This window comes from Orussus abietinus, unplaced genomic scaffold, assembly GCF_000612105.2.
Source record: "Orussus abietinus isolate OABI.00-Male unplaced genomic scaffold, Oabi_2.0 scaffold907, whole genome shotgun sequence".
In the NCBI taxonomy this organism is placed as follows: Eukaryota; Metazoa; Arthropoda; class Insecta; order Hymenoptera; family Orussidae; genus Orussus; species Orussus abietinus.
In genome coordinates, this window is record NW_019395051.1 from 1 (window position 1) to 19,957 (window position 19,957).

The 19,957-nt window shown below is 40.6% G+C and overlaps 1 protein-coding gene across 1 annotated transcript; it reads left to right on the forward strand.

Annotated features, from left to right (window-relative positions):
* The first annotated feature begins 1,382 nt into the window (after positions 1 to 1,382).
* On the forward strand, positions 1,383 to 10,525 carry LOC105696066 (UHRF1-binding protein 1). Its single transcript, XM_012418226.1, has 16 exons — positions 1,383 to 1,518; positions 2,034 to 2,235; positions 2,316 to 2,507; positions 2,590 to 2,982; positions 3,061 to 3,220; positions 3,300 to 3,557; positions 3,636 to 3,872; positions 4,575 to 4,667; positions 4,757 to 4,944; positions 5,023 to 5,260; positions 5,344 to 6,503; positions 6,710 to 6,844; positions 7,921 to 8,286; positions 8,369 to 8,516; positions 9,207 to 9,515; positions 9,607 to 10,525. The coding sequence occupies exons 1-16, from the start codon at positions 1,475 to 1,477 to the stop codon at positions 9,705 to 9,707; spliced, it is 4,224 nt and encodes a 1,407-aa protein (XP_012273649.1). The 5' UTR covers positions 1,383 to 1,474; the 3' UTR covers positions 9,708 to 10,525.
* The last annotated feature ends 9,432 nt before the right edge of the window (positions 10,526 to 19,957 follow it).

The following is a 19,957-nucleotide window of genomic DNA, read 5'->3' on the forward strand; positions in this document are numbered from 1 at the left end:
AAATATTTTTCTTGTATAATAATCTATGAGTTTCAAAGAAACATAACCTATAGTAATGTAATTTACATTCGACTTACCAAGTTACATATAAACCTTCCTACGGCGCTGCGTTGTGTTTGAAATGTAGAATAATTTCGTAATTTTAGGAATAAAAAGACATTTTTAGGAATAATGAAATGAATATAGGAACAAAATGTGAACTAATTTTGATTTCATTGTAATAAAGAACGCACTGACAATATACTAAGTTTCTTTAGAATATAAATAATAGATACACTTTTTACAGTAATTATTTATTGTTAAAGTTCATTACACGGTATTATTATAGCAACTATTAACGCTATTATAGGTTATTTCAAACTATAATGATTTAATCATTGGAAATGAACAAAAGAAGGTAGATTAACTAGAAGGTGCAAAATGAAAATCATAGATGTCGCCAGGGTACACAGGGTTCTGAAGAAATAATATAGATGTCATTGGTTAATGAGTAACGCAAAAGCGCAAAATTAGTTCTTCACTTCCGTCTACTAGGTCAGATGGCGCTGCAAACACCATCTAATTTCTACGATCAGAGTGTCACCCCTAGAGTTCTAAATCCAGTAAGTTACGTCAGAAAAGAAGAGAAATTCCCGGTAACTTATCGGTAATTTCTCCAAAGCATTTTTTATCGAGAAATTATGAGAATTTGAATTTTTCAACAGAGCGAACGAGAGGTATCGATTAGCTATAGAGAAACATCGTAGAGGGGAATTTCCGTTGTACGTTCTCCGTAGCCAATCAAAACCTTCCATTCGCTTCGTCGCAGAATGAAATATCAGCTCATTTGAAACAAATCGCATGGAATTTTTCGTAAAGTTGTAGATACGTGAATATTTTTAGCTGGAGGTAAATACGACCCTATAATCAATATTTTCTAATAGTAATTATTACTCTTTAGGTTGAACTTTGAAGTTGATTGAAAAAAAAAAAGTTATTTAAACGAAGAAACCTAAAGTATAAATAACAAAATTAACGTTCTCTTAAATTCTCAATGTTCCCGGTAACTTACGGTATGTTTCACAGTTACCTTCTCCAATTTAATGTTACCGAGAATTTTCGAACTTTATCTCGGGGTAGATGCACTCGCAAAACGAACAGCGACGCTGCGTCACTTCCGTCAAAACGAACGCCAAAGTGTACACTTTTCGTAAAAGTGTAGAAAGTGTAGGCAAAACGAACAAACCTAATGTCAACAATGCGTGTAGTTTTGGCGACCCCGTGAGGTGGCGGTACTGAGTCACGAAGATTAAATCTCCGTGCGTGCGTACTCTCAAAATGTCTTTATTATAAATGCTAGTAAACGTCACGCGCCCAGCGAATCTCGAGCGGGGAGGCGAGAGGTGATTCCTGGCGAGCTTTGGATACGTGGTGCGGTACTTAACCATGCTGAGGTGCATTAACCGCTCCAGGAATTGACAAGTAACTGCGAAAGATGGTGTCGATAATTAAAAATCAACTGTTGAAACATCTGTCAAGGTATGTCTCCCCTACCGAGCTATTCCTATATGTGTCGCCGTCGCGAATTGACAGATCAGAAAATGCACCGCCCTTTTGTCGTGAGACAATGATCTTATCGAATTATTCACTCATTTGGGAAAATATCGGAAATATATCCCCAGACTCGGACACTCTGTTGATTTATTCTACTTGTGTCTGATCGATGCCTAGTACTGACTCGGATGGAGCAGACCGAATTACTTTTTGTTTGAGCATAGTTTCTTCTCTCGGTCAAGAAGTGTCGCAATGGGCTCTTGAACCCATTGAAGAACAAAGCGTAAAGCTTCAACGGGTATGTTACGAAATAGCGACTTAATAACGAAGAAGAAGTTCAGAATTCTTATATATTTTTAAACAGTTAATTGTACCGATAGAGCCTGCAACTTTATTGATAATTGTTTCACGTTTCCTTGCAGCGTAGAACATCTGAAATGGGGATACAAATTTATTTTACCTTGAAAAGCGTTTAGTCACGGTTGACATATATTTTGCAGATTTACTAAGAATCTATCGGCTGACAAGATCAATTTAAGTACGTTCAAAGGTGAAGGGGAACTGACAAATCTAGAACTCGATGAGACTGTATTGACTGACTTGTTGGAATTACCATCGTGGTTAAGGCTAACGAGTGCTTGGTGTAATAAGGTTTCTTTTCGTATACAATGGACCAAGCTAAGAAATGTTCCTATTTTTTTGGTGAGTCCCCTTTTAATGCTTTACTCGATTCCCTAAAAAATCATTGGCAATGAATAGTAATACATTTGACATCATTGCAGAGTTTGGATGAGGTACACATCGAGGTGGAGACGTGTGAAGACTTGAGGAACATGTCTTCGCCACAGGGACTGTCATCTTATGCAGGACCTGCCAAATATTCCTTTATACATAAAGTTATCGATGGGATAACCATTACCGTTAATACAGTGTCCGTTACCTTTAAAAGTCCTGCATTTGTAGCTTCAGTACAGGTAGCTTAAACACAGAATATTTGGAACTATTTTCATTGCAGAAAGATTTGGTTTATTTATATTTCATTTTACTTTCCTGCAGATGGCTCGTATCGTAGTAGAATCAAAGTCACCTACTTGGAAGTCTTGTGACTTAAGAATGACAAGACTGAAAGATCCTGACAGAGGGCAGCTATTAATTTTTAAGGAATTGGAATGGCAAACCGTCAGAATAGAGGCACGCAGTACCAAAGATAAAGATCTCACGCCGTTACGTTTGTTAACGAATCAAGCTAGGTGTCGAATAACCATAAAGAAGAGAATATCAGATTGTTTTGTCATGGGATCAAGACTTGTTCTTATCCTAGATGATCTTCTGTGGGTACTGACTGACTCTCAACTGAAAGCGGCACTACATTTTCTTGATTCTCTGGGTGGTCTCGTCGAGAAAGCGACTCTCTTGGAACGAAAAACAAAAGCTGCTAGGAAACTGGAGGTACACTTTGTAAAGAATGGATATTATCAAGATTTTTTACAAACTGACTCTGATCAAATAAATCCTTGCTGTAATTAGGTACTTCCGGAATATCAGGCGCAAATCAGTCAACAAGCAAGATCCAAAACGCAGTCCAATCCTACTGCATCAAAAATCTTAGCTGGGTATGATGTTGTCGAAACGTCTTACCATTTTCTTTGTCAAAGGATCGATCTACATTTGTGTGACGATCCTGGAGGTATATACTTTGAATCTTATTAAATGTATAACAATATTTACATGAATTGTTTCTTGTGACACACTCTTTTGTTTGTTAGCTGGAAGATCATTGCACCCGGATTTAAAAGAGGGTGGAGCGCTCCAGATTTCTTTAGTGAAATTCCAAATTGATTATTATCCTTATCACTTGGCAATGGCAGACAGGAAACATTGGGCCAAGTATAAGGAGAACGCTACACCACACAGCCAGTGGCTGCAGCAGTCTCTGAACAGCTTCCGAGGGCAGTTCATGGATCTGATTGATTCAGGCCGAACACAGCAATCACCACTGTCAAAAAATCAAGCAAATGCAACAGGTTATACCTCAATTACAATTTATAAAATTATTGAAGATAGTGGCTTCACGTATTACTTTATTTATCTATATCATGCAGGGAATGCAGCAAAAAATCTTGATGAAAAAGACAAAGCAGCTCAAGCGCAGAATTCAAACAGTTCCACCGATCCGAAGAAGTCATCCCAGCAGCCAAGTGGCAATCCAGTCAAGAACTACGTTTTAGAACAGCTTGCCAAACTCATGACCACGTGTGTCATAATTAGGATAGATGACTTCACTCTGTACAAAGTTACAACTTCGTCTCGAAAACCTTCACCGAAAGAGTTTATTGCAGGTGAGAGGCTCTGTTATTTTCAAGTTGAACTCTCGTTTGCTTTTAGCGAGTCGCTGAGTCCTCAGCGATTCCGCTAGGCTACTGCAATTTTGACAATAATAACCCTGATTTGACAATTGCACAGCTCAAACGAGGAAGAAGCATACGTCAGGTACAATTGACAAGTAGCTGTTTTATGCTTGCTTAGTTGTTACATAGCATTCTTCATCATTCTTTCGATACTGCCACTAGGCATTCCTAATAACTTAAAATATTCTTTTGGAACATTTTCGAGTAGATTTCGAATCTCCGTTCCCTTTCACATGTTCTACGTGGAGATAGTATCTCGCAGTACTTGAAAAGAATATTTTAGATTTTGTGCCTCGGTGGAATCCCCAATCACCGAAGACCTTTGACGTTAAGGTATTTGGGTTCATATCGCGCCATGTGTAACCCATATTATCATCTGTTAACAATGTTGAACTTTCCCAAGTGGTGTAGACATTTCTGATCTTGTGGTCAGCTTTCTTCGGTAGGAGCGTGCACAGAAGATATGTTACATATGTGTACAGGTGAATGGTTAGACATCACGTCGACGAGTTGTTTACAAGTGGAATGTCGTGCCAGTAGACGGACAGTTCCGTATCGTTATGTCAGCATGTAAACACGTAAACCTTGTTTCCTAAACTTTAACTATAATTACGGGATGCTCATTATGTTCAGGTGATCGGGACAGGTTTTGTCTTCCTGAGGATGTGCAGATTCTCCATGCCGAGTTCACATACTATTATTATCCAGCAGACATCGCATTTCCATGTAAGCCATTGGCACAAGAAATACCCTCAGAAGTGCATCAGTAATTCTCTAAAATCAAATTGGTAAAAATAATTGTCTGCTCTTTTCAGTGCCACTGCCCAAATTCTACGTGCAACTTAACCCGATTCAAGTGAACTTTGATGTCTGCTCTTGTCTGTGGTTCAACTCCTTCATTCTTAACCTTCATCATTCCTTAATGAGTGCAGAAGGCAGAACCAGTCGGAATTCTTCAAACTCATTATTTTTCGACGTTAAAATCGAGGCAATACTCCCAAGGGTGTGTGGTAATGAATCCTAACCTCTTTTAAACATCAATTCTATAAAATAGATTTATTTTGCGCCCGTTTTATTCCAGCTGGTCTTCGAAAGTCAACAGGATTATCCGGCTCAGAGAGATCGCCCCAAGTCTTTGCATCTTCAAACATCCAGAGCTACTCTGACGAATGTCAGATCGACCGATAACTCTTCGAGAGCAGATCTAGCACAATGTCTGAATGCCTTCCAGATGGGTCAGATGTTCTTCGGGACGGAGTTTCCAAGCAAGCAGGGAGATTTCCGAGTCGTCGCAGAGAAGTTCGTGGAACACTGTGCTGGTAAGTGTAGTCGATATACATGGAAATGACAAGATATCGTATCGTTATCCTCCTGGTGGCAATTCAAATGTCTTCGAATGTAGGAACCGATGGGGTTCGCACTGTCCCCCCAAACTTCACCAGCAACTCGGTGCAAGAGATGGTTCGTCAGTTGAACAAAGAATTGTTATGGACAGAAGCTAAGGATGTGTGGTGCTGCAATTTCGACCCAGTGTGGGGTGACTTCCTGGGGGCTCGAGCAGTGGGTCAAAACCGACCTGTACCCTTCTTGGATGCCTTTCCATTGACCTTGTGGCTGCATGTAAAACTAAACCCCACCGCCAGCAACCCAGAGCTAGCCGATATCCATGGCATGGCGTATGTCAGCAACCTCGTCAGCGTGCAGATTAATCATTATCAGTATCTATTTCTATTGCGCTTGTCGGAGGTGCTAGCAGAGATGGCAACATACTTAGCAGTCGATTCAAATAAAATCTTGAAGGTGGAGTCTGGAGGCTCTCTGGTTATCGGAGCTCTGGTGCCCCAAGTGGAGGTGACGTTCGTTATGCCTTCGCAGACACCTGGAAAGGAGAATTCAGGCGGTGATCTGGAATCCGTGGTGCCCGACTCGTCGAGCATTGCCGAAGATCTCGGTCCATCTGCTCCCTGGCAAGCTAATGCTACAAGTACTCGCATAGAATTTGCTGCAAAACGCATGAACACTAGCAATGATGTAGAGACTCCGCAGAGTGAAGTGTCGTCTATGGTGTCGATGGACTTTACCCACTCGGTCGCTACGACTCAAGCCACCGTTACCTTCAAACAGAATGAAAATGGTAAAATCGACCAGCAACCGATTTATAGTACGAGTAGTGTCGACTGGAGAGCGGAGGGAGAACAAGTATCTTCACATAAGCGTAAGTCCGATGGAAAGAATGCACCTTTCATTCCAAACAACTTCAACGTTGGGTTGTCCTCCATGAAGAAGGGCTTTAGCAATCTCATGACGTCCATTGATTCGGCCCTGAAACCTTCACCCGAGGATGGCAGCAGTGATACGGTGTCTATGAGGAGTGATGTTAGTTCTGACAGTGATAATTACATCATCGTATCATTGGAGGAGCAAGAGAAGGCTGACATGGCTTTCAATATCGGTAGTCCTCTGAGGATAACTGCTGTTGAGGAAGCCAGTGAAGTTCTCGAGGAAACGCCGGATACCCAGAGTGTCAGGTCTCTGGACAGTGCCTGTAAAAGGAAAGATCTCGTAAGACCTTTTGAAAATATCCTAGTTTTAGGTTATACTATAATTTTCAAGTTGCTTACGATTATACCACCGATCTAACGAGTCCATGAAATGAAATATGATTATGAAAAAATCGGAACCTTTGACCTTTTTATATTTATTTGAAATTCATTATCTTACAAAAGGAATGCACGACTCTTTTTAACCATCTGCCGTTACATGACCAGGTTTCGATGGTGACGTTCAAGCTTTCGAAAGTAGAGTTTATACAACAGTCAACTGGCTTCTCTTCGAGCATAAAGGTACAGGTTTCCAATATTGGCAGCGAGGAGTGCTCGTCAATACCCTGGGATGAATTTCAGGTGAGTTTTTTTTCTCGTACTCGATTCTTTGTTAATAATGAAAGCGAACACAGTCTGTCGGACTGTCGGAGAGAGAAGGTACATATATTTTGGAGTGGAAGGCATCTTCCTCATTCGGCATTCTTGAAAGATGTAATAACAAAGCTGATATATAAAATAACGAGCTAAAGAATGTAGAGACTTACAAAGTGATTTTTCAATGCAGAATGACACTTCGAGTAGTTCGACAGTGATTTGTGTCACTTCATTGCCTTAAGTCCATTCTACATTATACATATTATATTCATACAATTTTTATCTCAACTTTTTTGCATGCCTTCTCCCGCGTCTCTCCTTCTCTTGTGAATGTTTTTATGTGGCACTTGTGGCAGGCCAAGAAAAAGGTATTGGCGGAACATTTATATTTTACCTATATTAGGCACCCAACAGTTGCATGGTATATTCGACGGAAGCAACATTTGTCGTTTCTTCGTAATTATTCGAAATCACAGGCCCAACAGTAAACGTGGAATTATATCCTATTACTATATAGCAGTATAATATACTAATTTACAAGTAGTCAGGATGTAAAGCTTAACGCTGCATTTGAGCTCGATGTAAACTAGCTTTAATGTTTACGCAAGCAATGCATTTCGTTTTGCAAACGCATGTCAGCTTTGCATTCTGGCAGTGAATAGCAAGGTTAGTTCGTGCATGATGCAGCCCTACGAGTGGAGAACATTGCAAAAGATAACGTGCAAAGTGCATTTGACTCTGGCTTCTACTTATACCAAGTGTTAATCAGAGTGAGATAGCTTTTAGTATGAAAAAGAATATTCATGGATAATCGATCGGATTCCCTGTTTAGTGTCGTGTCTTGAGAGTAATGAAATGTTTATAAAGAACACAAAATTCTTTCACTGATAAAAAAAAAAAACTTGAAAAGAGGATTGTCGTGATTCTTTTTGTCCTGTTTTTTTTTCCTTGAGAAAATGAAGGGCTGTTTGGAAAAAGTTGCAAATATGAAAGTAGTGAGGTTAGAATTTACTTTGCCGAGGAAAGAAAGATACGGTGCATTAATGCAATTTTGTTGCCAGACAAAGTTCAGTTCCCGTCCAAGAGGATGGGTCGAGTTGCCTTCGGACGCGGACTGCAGGTCTCGCGTCAAGGTGCGGTTGGATCACGGATTAAAAAATAAAGAAGATTCTCGGAGATTGTCTCAAGCTAGTCAGAGTACGAGTGACAGCAGCAGAAGGTCCTCGCAGGACCGCAGCAGACTGGCGGAGCCAGAATCTCGCATTTACGACATTGATTTACACGACAAGAACAGCGTCATGGCTCTTTTCGAGGATAAGTTGGAGGTTAAGGTCAACGACGTACCCCTGACGCTGTCCATGAGTTCCGTCACAGGACTCGCAGATCTGGCGGAAGATGAAGTTATACCTAAACCGATCCCTATGCAGGTACTGCTCTATTTATATATACCATTTAATAACTTAATGCACAATTTACAATTATGTGTAATTTAATTTCTCCAAATTACAGATATATTTAGAAAATATATCGTTACGATTGAATGAAGACCGACCACCAAACAATATAACATCCCCTGGTCCGATACCCATTGACTTGAGTATATCCAGACTTAGGATATCTAGGGATGTCGGTGGAGTTTTTCATATCGAACCAGTTGGTAAGTAATTCATGCAGCATTAACGCGTTAATCTGTACCGCTGTAGCTGCCACTTGCAACGTCAATGGCTTAAACTTGTATATGGTAACTGATTGAAATCATTTGAAATAGAGACAATTGAGGGTCACATTCTGGAGATGTGTATCGACGGATTCTTAGACCTTGTATATAGTAATATTTAACGCAAGTGGCAGATGTTCTTAAGTAATTGCATAAGGTATATTATAATCGCATAATTGTTCTGTGCACCCAGAAGGCCTTTCGAATGTGAGCATTGGTACAACACAATTAGAAGTTAGTTCTAGCTTCAGTTGCTTGCCTCGGCACGGTTTAGCGTAGAGAAATTCTTTGCGAATTAGTGATCGTACGGTCGTATGAGCACGGTTGAAGAATCGATTCACCGATCATGCTTGTGGCAATCTAGAAGGAAAATCATACGGTCGCCGAGCCTTGCGGCTCCTCTGTGCTTTGCAGAACTCGCAGAAGCAACCAATAGTGACTGCATGACAATGAAAGAATATTCAAGTAATGTCCATTCTCGTCCAACCACGTCGGCGATAGAGGCGTGCACTTCGTCGCTTTAGCAAACCCGCCATTCGCCCCAAAAGAAGTCGAACGAAGCTCATACCCTTTTCACATTTTAATTTCAACGTGCTTACCAGTGATTGATCTTACTTTTTCGGTTTACAGTGAACCAGTTGGGTGAGAGTTGCTCCAACGTGACGGTGTCGAATGCTAACGACTCGAGGGACGTGGAGAAAGAAATCGAGTTGAGTACTCTGAGAATGGCGAGTAAACAGCTACGGTCGGACAACGAGGAACTGAAGAGACGTCTCGCTGCGTTCGAAAGATTATCGGAGGAGAACACTAAATTGCGAAGAGCCAAGGAGGAGTCCGACGTCCTAAGGACGTGTCTAAACGCCGCCCAGGAGAGCATAACGAGCTTGCTGCAAGAGAAGAAGAACCTTCAAGAAACCATTGCCGAGTTGCAGGGCCAACGTATGTGCAGTGGAACGGGCAACAGTAACAAAGGACCCTGGTCCATTAAAAGATAGCACGCCAGCTGCTTTGATTGTTCTAATTGTTGCAGTGCGAGTAAGTCGTAACGCGCAAGCTTCGAGTACGACCTGTGTACGATCGACGGTGTGCTTTGTTCATACATGGACGTCGGAGTACTGCCAGAGGTGTTAAGCTCCTCATAAATGCTTGGGGATTCTTTCGGACGTGATGGAGTGGCGGACAGGCTTGATAAAGAAGGAAAAAGGAGGAAAGCATGCAGCTATATGTATATCGTTACGTGGGAACCTTAGAATCGCGGCACACGACGCGTTACATTCAATGGGGAGATTCGATCTGAGACTAAACTGGACGTCGAGTTGGGAGAAATGGAGGAAGAGTACAACATTTTGTTACTAGAACTGGGGACGGTAGAGATTGAAACTGTAATTGTACAGCTCTTCGCTTCCTCGAGTGTTGGGGCGCTAGTTACTGCCGCTTAGGTCTCTTAGAAGAAAAGTGTTCTAAGCAAGGCAAATACTCCACGCAATATTACATCGGTCCATGTCTCTTTAAGTTACCTAGAGTCGTAGGATTCATCTAGCCGGAGTATGTTTGCATTTGCGAGAGGGCATACGGCGTGTCTTGTACACAAGTGATTGCATCTGGATGTACATATGTATATCGTGCAAGATGTATATGTATAAGTATAAATACATTGAATATAAGGGAGGCAGCGGAAAGGAAGGAACCACTGGTTGCAACGCGTTGGGAGGAACTTTGTGAGTCGTTTTTACAGCGAAGGTCGATCTCCTTCTGTGTGCCCGAGGTTCTCGGGGAGTGCGGGAGTAGGAATAAAATAAACAACGTGTTGTGCCGCGATCCATCGCCGGGTTGGAAAGGTACGTGTATCAGGGAACTCTTAATAGGTAGCCTCGGTACTTACAAGGAAACATTCCCAAGTGTCCGCCTCCGATCTTATTGATTTCCATATATGTTGAAGAACACAAAAATCTAAGAGACACGTGTCGTTTTTATATCTGCAATGGTCCACATTTAAGGGGTGAAACAACCTCCCAAGGTTTGGCGAAAATTCGATTTTTATAATAATTTTCGTAGAAGCAGTGGAGGGATTTCGACGAAACTTGGTATAAACGTATTCCGTATAAGGACGGTGAAAACGCAATATTGTCCAGCAATGCTACACCCCCCCAAGGGGGTGAACTACCCTTCAGGCGACATTTTTTTGTAATATCTATTAAACACGCACTCTTACTTAAGTTCCACTTACGCGATGTGATTGCTCACAAAAAATGAAGAATCCGTGTTTTTTGCTTTTTACCAATAAACATTTACACATCGGTTGTAAACAATGAATGTAGGTGGCGTACGGGTATATTCCGAGTAGCTTTATTGGGTTATATAGGGACCAATTCATTGTACATAAATCTTGTAAACGTGCTAATTCCTCAAAATGTCGTTGGTTTTCATAGTATGCAATTATTTACGAATATCGCGAACTCTATTTTCATAAAAAGAGTAAAAATCCAATTTTACCGTTTCACCAAGGAGATTGTATTACTAGTTGGAAACGGGTGATGACTGCGTCATCGGATCTGTTGCGATACTATTTTAGTCTCTTAAACCTTTTTTAAAATTTATTTATAAATAATTGCATGCTATGAAAACCAAGGACATTTTGAGGAATAAGCACGTTCACAAGATTTATGTACAATGAATTGGTCACGATATAATCCAACATAGCTAGTCGAAATATCCCCGTATACCACCTACATTCATTGTTTACAACCGATGTGTAAAGGTTTAATGGCAAAATGCAAAAAATACGTATTTCTTCATTTTTTGTGAGCAATCACATCGCGTAAGTGGAACTTAAGTAGGAGTGCTCGTTTATTAGATATTACAAAAAAATGTCGCCTGAAGAATAGTTCACCCCCTTGGGGGGGTGTAGCATTGCTGGGCAATATTGTGTTTTCACCGTCCTTATACGGAATACGTTTATACCAAGTTTCGTCGAAATCCCTCCATTGCTTCTACGAAAATTATTATAAAAATCGAATTTTCGCCAACCCTTGGGGGATTGTTTCACCCCTTAAATGTGGACCAATGCAGATATAAAAAAACACGTGTCTCTTAGATTTTTGTGTTCTTCAACATACATGAAAATCAATAAGATCGGGGGTGGACACTTGGGAATGTTTCCTTGTTAGGATGAGCAGTGGGAATTTGAAATGTCCCGGGGAGGATTCCGTATTCTTTGGTACACGTTCTTCCAAGGATCCCTCCAGGAAGTTCTACGTTCTCGGGGAGAACGAAAAGGGCGAGTTTACTCCCTCTTTCATATCGAGTCGCAGCCTTTTGTTCGTTCTGTCGATACGTGACATAGAGGAGAACCTAGTCTTATGTCCGCCGGTCTCTTGGAGCCCTGTGAAATGTTCGAGATTGATAAACCAGGTGATTACTGGGAATTGCGGCGAGTCGAATATTTCAATTTTTGAAAAATCGAGTCAAGCTTGTATTTAAAGTCATTTTTACTGTAACCGGAGTTGTACCGATAACTAACGGCATGAACGAGGGCGGGTGCGAGATATATTGCGTTGTTCCATAAATTCCCGGAAGAAATTGTAAAAGTTCGGATAATTCTTTCCCTGCGACGAAATGAACCGTATATTAAGGTGAAGTGAAACCCCCTTCAAATCAGTCGATTCGAATACAACTCTTTTTTTTAAAGGTATTAAACCAAACTGTCCGAAACTTTGACACATCACTTCTGATAATCTAAGAATTGTCCTGATACGTTCAAAATGTGGATTTTTGGAAAAAATTGTTTAACTTAACCCAAACCAGAACCAAAATGGGATCGAGCTCTCATATTTCGATCAATATACAATTATCGAAAGCTCTGATATGTGAATCGAAAGGGTTAGGACAATTTTACAACAATTTAGAACACTCTGGTATTCGATAAACTCGCATTTGAACGGGATAAAGGCAAAAAAAGTGTCTTATGCGCTTCTATGCTAAAACTACAGAAATATGAAGCCTCGGAGTGAAAATTTGGTTGACATGGAAATTCACAGATGGCGCAGAGATCCCTCTGCAGTCAATTAGGGTCTCAGAAACAATGATTCCAGAGGGTTTCTGAAGTTTTACTTCGATTTCTTTATAATTATTGTACGAAAAGAACAGATTGAGTACACCATTTAGTACAATACTCATTATAATTCGACCCAGCTGTCAATATAAAAACGAACGTCCGCAACGTAGGTATTTAGAAAAATCTTCTTAATCGACGTCAATCAAGTTCCTCGACGTTTTTCACTTCACCTTAATTAATCTGTTCTCCGGTACTTCTGATCGCCCCTTGCCACTTTCTTGGCAGTTTTATATATATATATTTCCACAATTATTCCCGATGTAAGTTCGTTGCAGAAAGTATTTCTCCGCGAACTCATGGGACTATCCAGTTTTGTAGTTAATCGTTTGAAGCATTTGATGCGTCATATGATTAGCAAAGATGAGCAGGGAGATATTTCCCGCCATTCTTCGAAAGGGAGGCAAGGCCCCCTGGCGCCCTCTACGCCCTATACACCTCTGTAAAACTTGGAACTACTTTCAAAGTGGCGAAATCTCCGTGATCGGTAAAACAGGGTATACGTGGGTGCACGTCGTAATCTCAATTATCCACGCGTAACAACTTTATTCGGTATTCGTAGTCTTCTTTCCCAACACACGTTGACCCCGATACTAAAAGCGAATAGGCGATAACTTTATTCTGTCGATACCGTGCTGTATTTAAAATCTTCAGGAGCGTTCTCCTTTACCTATTGAGAAGATTTCGCTCCTTTGAAAGCAGTTCCACGGCTAGAGTTCTAAATCCAGTAAGTTACGTCAGAAACGAAGAGAAATTCCCGGTAACTTATCGGTAATTTCTCCAAAGCCTTGTTTATCGAGAAATTATGAGAATTTGAATTTTTCAACAGAGCGAACGAGAGGTTTCGATTAGCTATAGAGAAACATCGTAGAGGGGAATTTCCGTTGTATGTTCTCCGTAGCCAATCAAAACCTCCCATTCGCTTCGTCGCAGAATGAAATATCAGTTCATTTGAAACAAATCGCATGGAATTTTCCGTGAAGTTGTACAAACGTGAATATTTTTAGCTGGAGGTAAATACCACCCTATAATCAATATTTTCTAATAGTAATTATTACTCTTTAGGTTGAACTTTGAAGTTGATTGAAAAAAAAAAGTTATTTAAACGAAGAAGCCTAAAGTATAAATAACAAAATTAACGTTCTCTTAAATTCTCAATGTTCCCGGTAACTTACGGTATGTTTCACAGTTACCTTCTCCAATTTAATGTTACCGAGAATTTTCGAACTCTATCCACGGCACAAGGGAGCCGTGACTCCCTTTCGACAATGGCGTGAAACATCTCCCCGCTCATCTCTGTGACTAGTAACTACTGGGGCAGTTACGCAAAAGAAAGATATAAAAAAAATAAACGAGGAGTGGCGTTTCCTCTGTCGCATCTCGCGGATTCGACACGCATGTCCATCGGACGAGGGCATAGATGAGACCCTGTGTAGAGGAATATTTTGTTACGATGGAGGTGTATGTTCAGCCATAATTCGCGAGATGCAGGTGCATCCTCGGCTGCGAATGAAAGTCCACGATGTGCCACCCATGTCCTTGTAGGGCGACTCCGTGGCCGGACCGATACTTTATCAGCGTATATATTGTATATGTATATATATCTCCACGCAACCGAACGATAGATCTAATATCAAAGCTGCGAATCGCAAGAAACGAGGACAAAACGGAGCGATGTTACCCGGGGCAGCTTAGTATAAGTGAAAACGCGGCCATTCGTTTCACTATGTTCACTGGTCCTTACTGTTTGTTGGGTCGAAGAGAGACTTGTTTCTTTTTTTTGCCTTTTTTTTATTCGTTTTTAATCGCACCGTTTTATTATTGGACACCGTCAACGCACGTCCACTAGTGGAATTAATTCTACATTGTGTAGTTACTCATGCCGGATTCCGGAATTTATCCACACTCTGATTAATGACATTGCGATCTGTTTATACTAAGGCCGATTATATTTCATTAACACGTTGGACGCCACGTCACACCGTAAACGGGTGTCACTTTTCTTCGGCTAATTAACACATTCGCGACCGCTGACGTGAATTCACGTCATTTTAACCCTCTATGGGCCGAATTTTTGTTTTAAATAAAAAAAAAATGGGGGAACGAAAAATCTGCAATTAGGAACCTATATATGTAAATGAAAAAAAATTTTTCATTTAAAATGTGACCTGAAAGTTACACGGGCCCATAGAGGGTTTAATTCTATTTCTGATTGCCGCCGACGTGAATTCACGTAATTTTTAATTCTATTCCTCATTGCCGCCGACGTGAATTCACGTCATTTTAAATTCTATTCCTGATTGCTGCCGACGTGAATTTTAAAATTATATTTCTGATTGTCGCCGACGTGAATTCACGTCATTTTAAATTCTATTCCTGATTGCCGCCGACGTGAATTTTAAAATTATATTTCTGATTGCCGCCGACGTGAATTCACGTCATTATAAATTCTATTCCTGATTGCCGCTGACGTGATCACGTCCGTTACGATACACGATACAAGTTTGCGGCAACTAGTTTCAGAATTTCATTATTTTCGCCGGTACTCAGTATTTGAAACGGAAAAAATGTATCGGTTGCGAATGTGTTAACACGTTGAACGCCTAGGATAAATCGGTGGAGTTTCTCCCGAGGCCCAAGTCTGAGACTCGACGCATTGCATCGTATCGCCTTTCCAATTTATCGCGCTGTTTACCCTCCGAGTCTCTAGGCAAAAAATTCAGAAGTCCCATAGAAGCCCAAATCCTATGTTAGCGCTTGATGCTTTAAAAGTTGGCTAACAAATCAGAAGTGGGGGGTAAAAGAGAGGTCGCATGTGTTAGCCAACGATATCTCACATACGCAGGGTTGGGTAATTTAACGATTTTCAAGGTTTTGGACGTATATTACGTAAATCAAGCAGTTTACCGGAGAAGACGTAGAAAACCAGGAGAAAACGTATCAAATATGGCGGACAAGACAGACGTAGGGCATGCGGTATTCGCTAGGTTATAAACATCCATCTTGTCCATTTGTTTCATCCCATAATTTACTTTTTAGTCTTCCACCTTTATACATTTTGATACAAATATTGGGTACGAATCTTACGACTTCAAATAGCCGTTATCAGCCGTTATAAACAAACGTAAATTCACGTATATGCATACATTTGAAATTTCCAAAGCTTATTTCGAATGTGCACGGATTTGTGGAGGCGTAAAGTGCAATCCCCTTATTAGCCAATGAGAATCTCTCTTAGAGGTAAATAGGTGGACTCTCATTGGCTATTGACGATATTGCGCATGCGCTTTGCACGTTTAGTTTGGGGTAATATACTTCCTGCCTGCGTAGAAAACCAGGGACGTATTATACGTTGTAATACGTATATTATTTGACGTATTGTATTTACCCAATCCTGCACATATGGGAGGAAGAGAGGCGAATATAGGAAGGCGAGTATTGTGGGTAAGATAAAGAAAGAATGCAATTATATACCGCCATAAGATTAAGAGAGATGGAGAGATGATTACAGCGCCGCCATCCGTTGGCTAACGTACTATTTATCCAGCATCGAACGTCCGTATCCTTCTGGGCTTCTATGGAGACTTCTGAATTATTTGCTCTAGGTTTGTTCGCGTTGGCTGCACTTTCTATATTTTTACGAAAAGTGTACACTTTCTCTACACAGGGTTTGTTCGCGTTGACTGCACTTTCTACGCTCGAGGGTAACGAGGGTAGTACACTTTTCTTGAAAAGTGCAGAAGGGTAGAGACACTTTCGTCGACGTCCCGAACGCCAGAAACCTCACGAAAGTCCAAGATGACCGATTTAGGAGAGAGGTACGCGATTTTGAGGTTATCCGTATCGGACGATGATGAATACGTAAATGTAATGCTTTCTCCAGCCTTCCTTCTTGGGCTGTCTTCGTTTCTTTTCAAATCCTACAATTTGTTCTATTACCTTGTAATTGTACAAGATGAAAATTCCTTTCAGGAATTTCAGGTATTGAGGATCAATAAGGATCAGAATATTATTGCAGGAGAATGAAAGACGATTTAATTAAAACAGGGAAAAATTATAGTTTAGTTCATTCCAACCGCGGTTATGTAGTAATACATAATTATTGTAAATTGTTTCAAACATTATGTACAAAACTAAAACGCTAAATCGTTCTATGCACGAAGAAGATGCATTAATAATTACTTTTATTTATATTACGTTGAGGTGTTAGCATACATTTTCTATTTTCCTGTTTGTTGGTCTTTTCGATTTTGAAATTTGCCGCCAAATTCGCGGGCTACCCTTCTTTCCCTCGCTCGGGGTGGAGGGTAGAAAGTAGGTTTGTTCGTTTTGCCTACACTTTCTACACTTTTACGAAAAGTGTACACTTTGGCATTAGTTTTAACGGAAGTGACGCAGACGTCGCTGTTAGTTTTGCGAGGGCATCTACCCCGAGTGTACACTTTCTCTACACTTTTTACCCTCGATCCTGAACGACTGCAAGAAGGGTAGCCCGCGAATTTGGCGGCAAATTTCAAAATTGAAAAGACCAACAAACAGGAAAATACAAAATTTATGCTAACACCTCAACGTAATATAACTAGAAGTAATTATTAATGCATCTTCTTCGTGTATGGAACGATTTAGCGTTTTAGTTTTGTACGTAATGTTTGAAACAATTAACAATAATTATGTATTACTACCTAACCGCGGTTGGAATGAACTAAACTATAATTTTTCCCTGTTGTAGTTAAATTGTCTTTCATTCTCCTGCAATAATATTCTCACCCTTATTGATCCTCAATACCTGAAATTCGTGAAAGAAATTTTCATCTTCTACAATTACAAGGTAATAAAACGAATTGTAGGATTTAAAGAAAACGGAGGCAGTCCAAGAAGGAAGGTTGGAAAAAGCATTACATTTACGTATTCATCATCGTCCGATATGTATAACCTCAAAATCGCGTACCTCTCTCCTAAATCGGTCATCTTGGACTTTCGTGAGGTTCCTGGCGTTGGGGACGTCGCACGAAAGTGTATCTACCCTTCTGCACTTTTCAAGAAAAGTGTAGTACCCTCGTTACCCTCGAGCGTAGAAAGTGCAGTCAACGCTAACAAACCTAGTGTAGAGAAAGTGTACACTTTTGGTAAAAGTATAGAAAGTGTAGGCAAAACGAACAAACCTAGTGTAGAGAAAGTGTACACTTTTCGTAAAAGTATAGAAAGTGTAGGCAAAACGAACAAACCTTCGGATTTGTGCCCCGGGAGAAACTCCATCGATTTACGCTGAACTTTCAACGTGTTAAGGGGGAAAGAAAAGAGACTAGGTGTTCCTGTAATTTTTTAAAATTTGTTCTAAATAAATTCGTGGGGTGTAGATCGATTTCCGGGGCTGCGCCAGGAGTGTAATTAATTGATATGGTTGTTCAGCGAAAGGAAGGGTATTTTCCTTCCCGGGGCTTGTAGCTTGTTGAGCTATTATTGCATAATTTGTGGATCATTATGGAAGGGTCCTCCGTCTCTAGGCGATACTTTTTCAGGGAATTCGAGAACGCCTCCCGAGTGGTCTGCGACTGACATTTTTTGCTCGCTTCTCTTTTGACTAGTGACTTTTTCGTAGCTTTACAATGTTGTGAGGGGAACAGGAGAAACGGAGAGAAGTTAGGATGCTTCTCTTATTTTGCGAGGATGCGAGTTTTTTTCGGGGTTGTACACTAGGAGACATCAATGCTCTCCCATCCTGCACAGGCGATGCCGTATCTGCAGGGGAGGCATTCATGCCCGATGTTGTATTTACGTCACGTCGGCCTTAACGGTTCTCCTTTTGGCATTTTCAGTCGCGCTTTCTACGTATTTTACTCGCACGACGGTTCGTCCCTCTGTTATCAAGGTATTCCCTTGATTCCTTCCAAGAGTTTTATGTATGTTGCGGAGAGCAATCGCCAAGATGTCGGGGTTGTACACTAGGAGACATCAATGCCTTCCCATCCTGCACAGGCGATGCCGTATCTGCAGGGGAGACATTCACGTCCGCCATTGTACACTGGGAGACATCAATGCCTTCCCATCCTGCACAGGCGATGCCGTATCTGCAGGGGAGGCATTCATGCCCGATGTTGTATTTACGTCACGTCGGCCTTAACGGTTCTCCTTTTGGCATTTTCAGTCGCGCTTTCTACGTATTTTACTCGCACGACGGTTCGTCCCTCTGTTATCAAGGTATTCCCTTGATTCCTTCCAAGAGTTTTATATATGTTGCGGAGAGCAATCGCCAAGTTGTCCGACGAAGCGTAGTGTAAAGAGCGCGATTATCCAGTTTCAAAATAAAGCTACATGAAAGCCAGATCCACTTTTGCTTCCGAATCTTCTCCTGAAATTTCAACGATTTTTGGCATCGATTAAGGTGATAACGAAAGGCACTGAGATATTTAATCGACGTTGATAAAATAAAATTCATTTGTACCCTTTTTGGCGGCAACGCCATTTTGGATGCTATCTCTGTTATCAAGGTACTCCCTTGATTTCTTTCAAGAGTTTTATATATGTTGCGGAGAGCAATCGCCACGTTGTTCGATGAAACGTAGTGTAAAGAGCGCGATTACCCAGTTTCCAAATAAAGTTACATGAAAGCCAGGTCCACCCCAGTGAACACTGTTATATAACTGTTGGGTAAATGTTACGTTTTCGAAACTAACACGTTATGTAGCATAAAAGTAACATGGAAGTTAGATGTTAGTTATTATTTCCCCCTCGGTAAGATAACATGTTATGTAACATGTTATATTAATATTATAATTTCAGTTACCTTAAAATAATATAAATTTTTCATACATTTAATAAAAAAGATCACGCAATTTTATTCAAAATTATGATTTTTTATTTTTACTTATTTTTTGGCACTTGACAATAGTTAGATATTAAATGACAGATTAGACTTTCAACGAAATTATTTAATGATAAATCGTCTGATTTTACTTAAAGACAATTAGGATTTCATTCGACTAGAAAACAATGACTGAAGATGTTAAAATATGTTAAAGGATGTTTGTGAATTTTTTTCGCGATGCGAAACGCGTCCACAGTAGCTTGATGGGGAAGGTTGTTCGGTTTAAATTGATCTCTCGAGCTAGTGGCTGCGATTTTTTTCGGAGGAGATACGGGGTTTTGGGGTTTTTGTGAGTTCTTCAATTTTCAGTCGGTTCTCCGGCTGCCCAGAGTTGTAACAGGTGGCAAGTGCATTAGCCGTCTGCATCCTCCACCGGAGGTCACACAGGACGCGGTCGCTCGATCC

Coding starts and splice junctions, on each gene's coding strand:
- LOC105696066 (XM_012418226.1), top strand. CDS start 1,475: ATGGTGTCGATAATTAAAAATCAACTGTTGAAACATCTGTCAAG. Junction 2,508..2,589: donor CATTTGTAGCTTCAGTACAG/GTAGCTTAAACA, acceptor ACTTTCCTGCAG/ATGGCTCGTATCGTAGTAGA. Junction 4,668..4,756: donor AGCAGACATCGCATTTCCAT/GTAAGCCATTGG, acceptor TGCTCTTTTCAG/TGCCACTGCCCAAATTCTAC.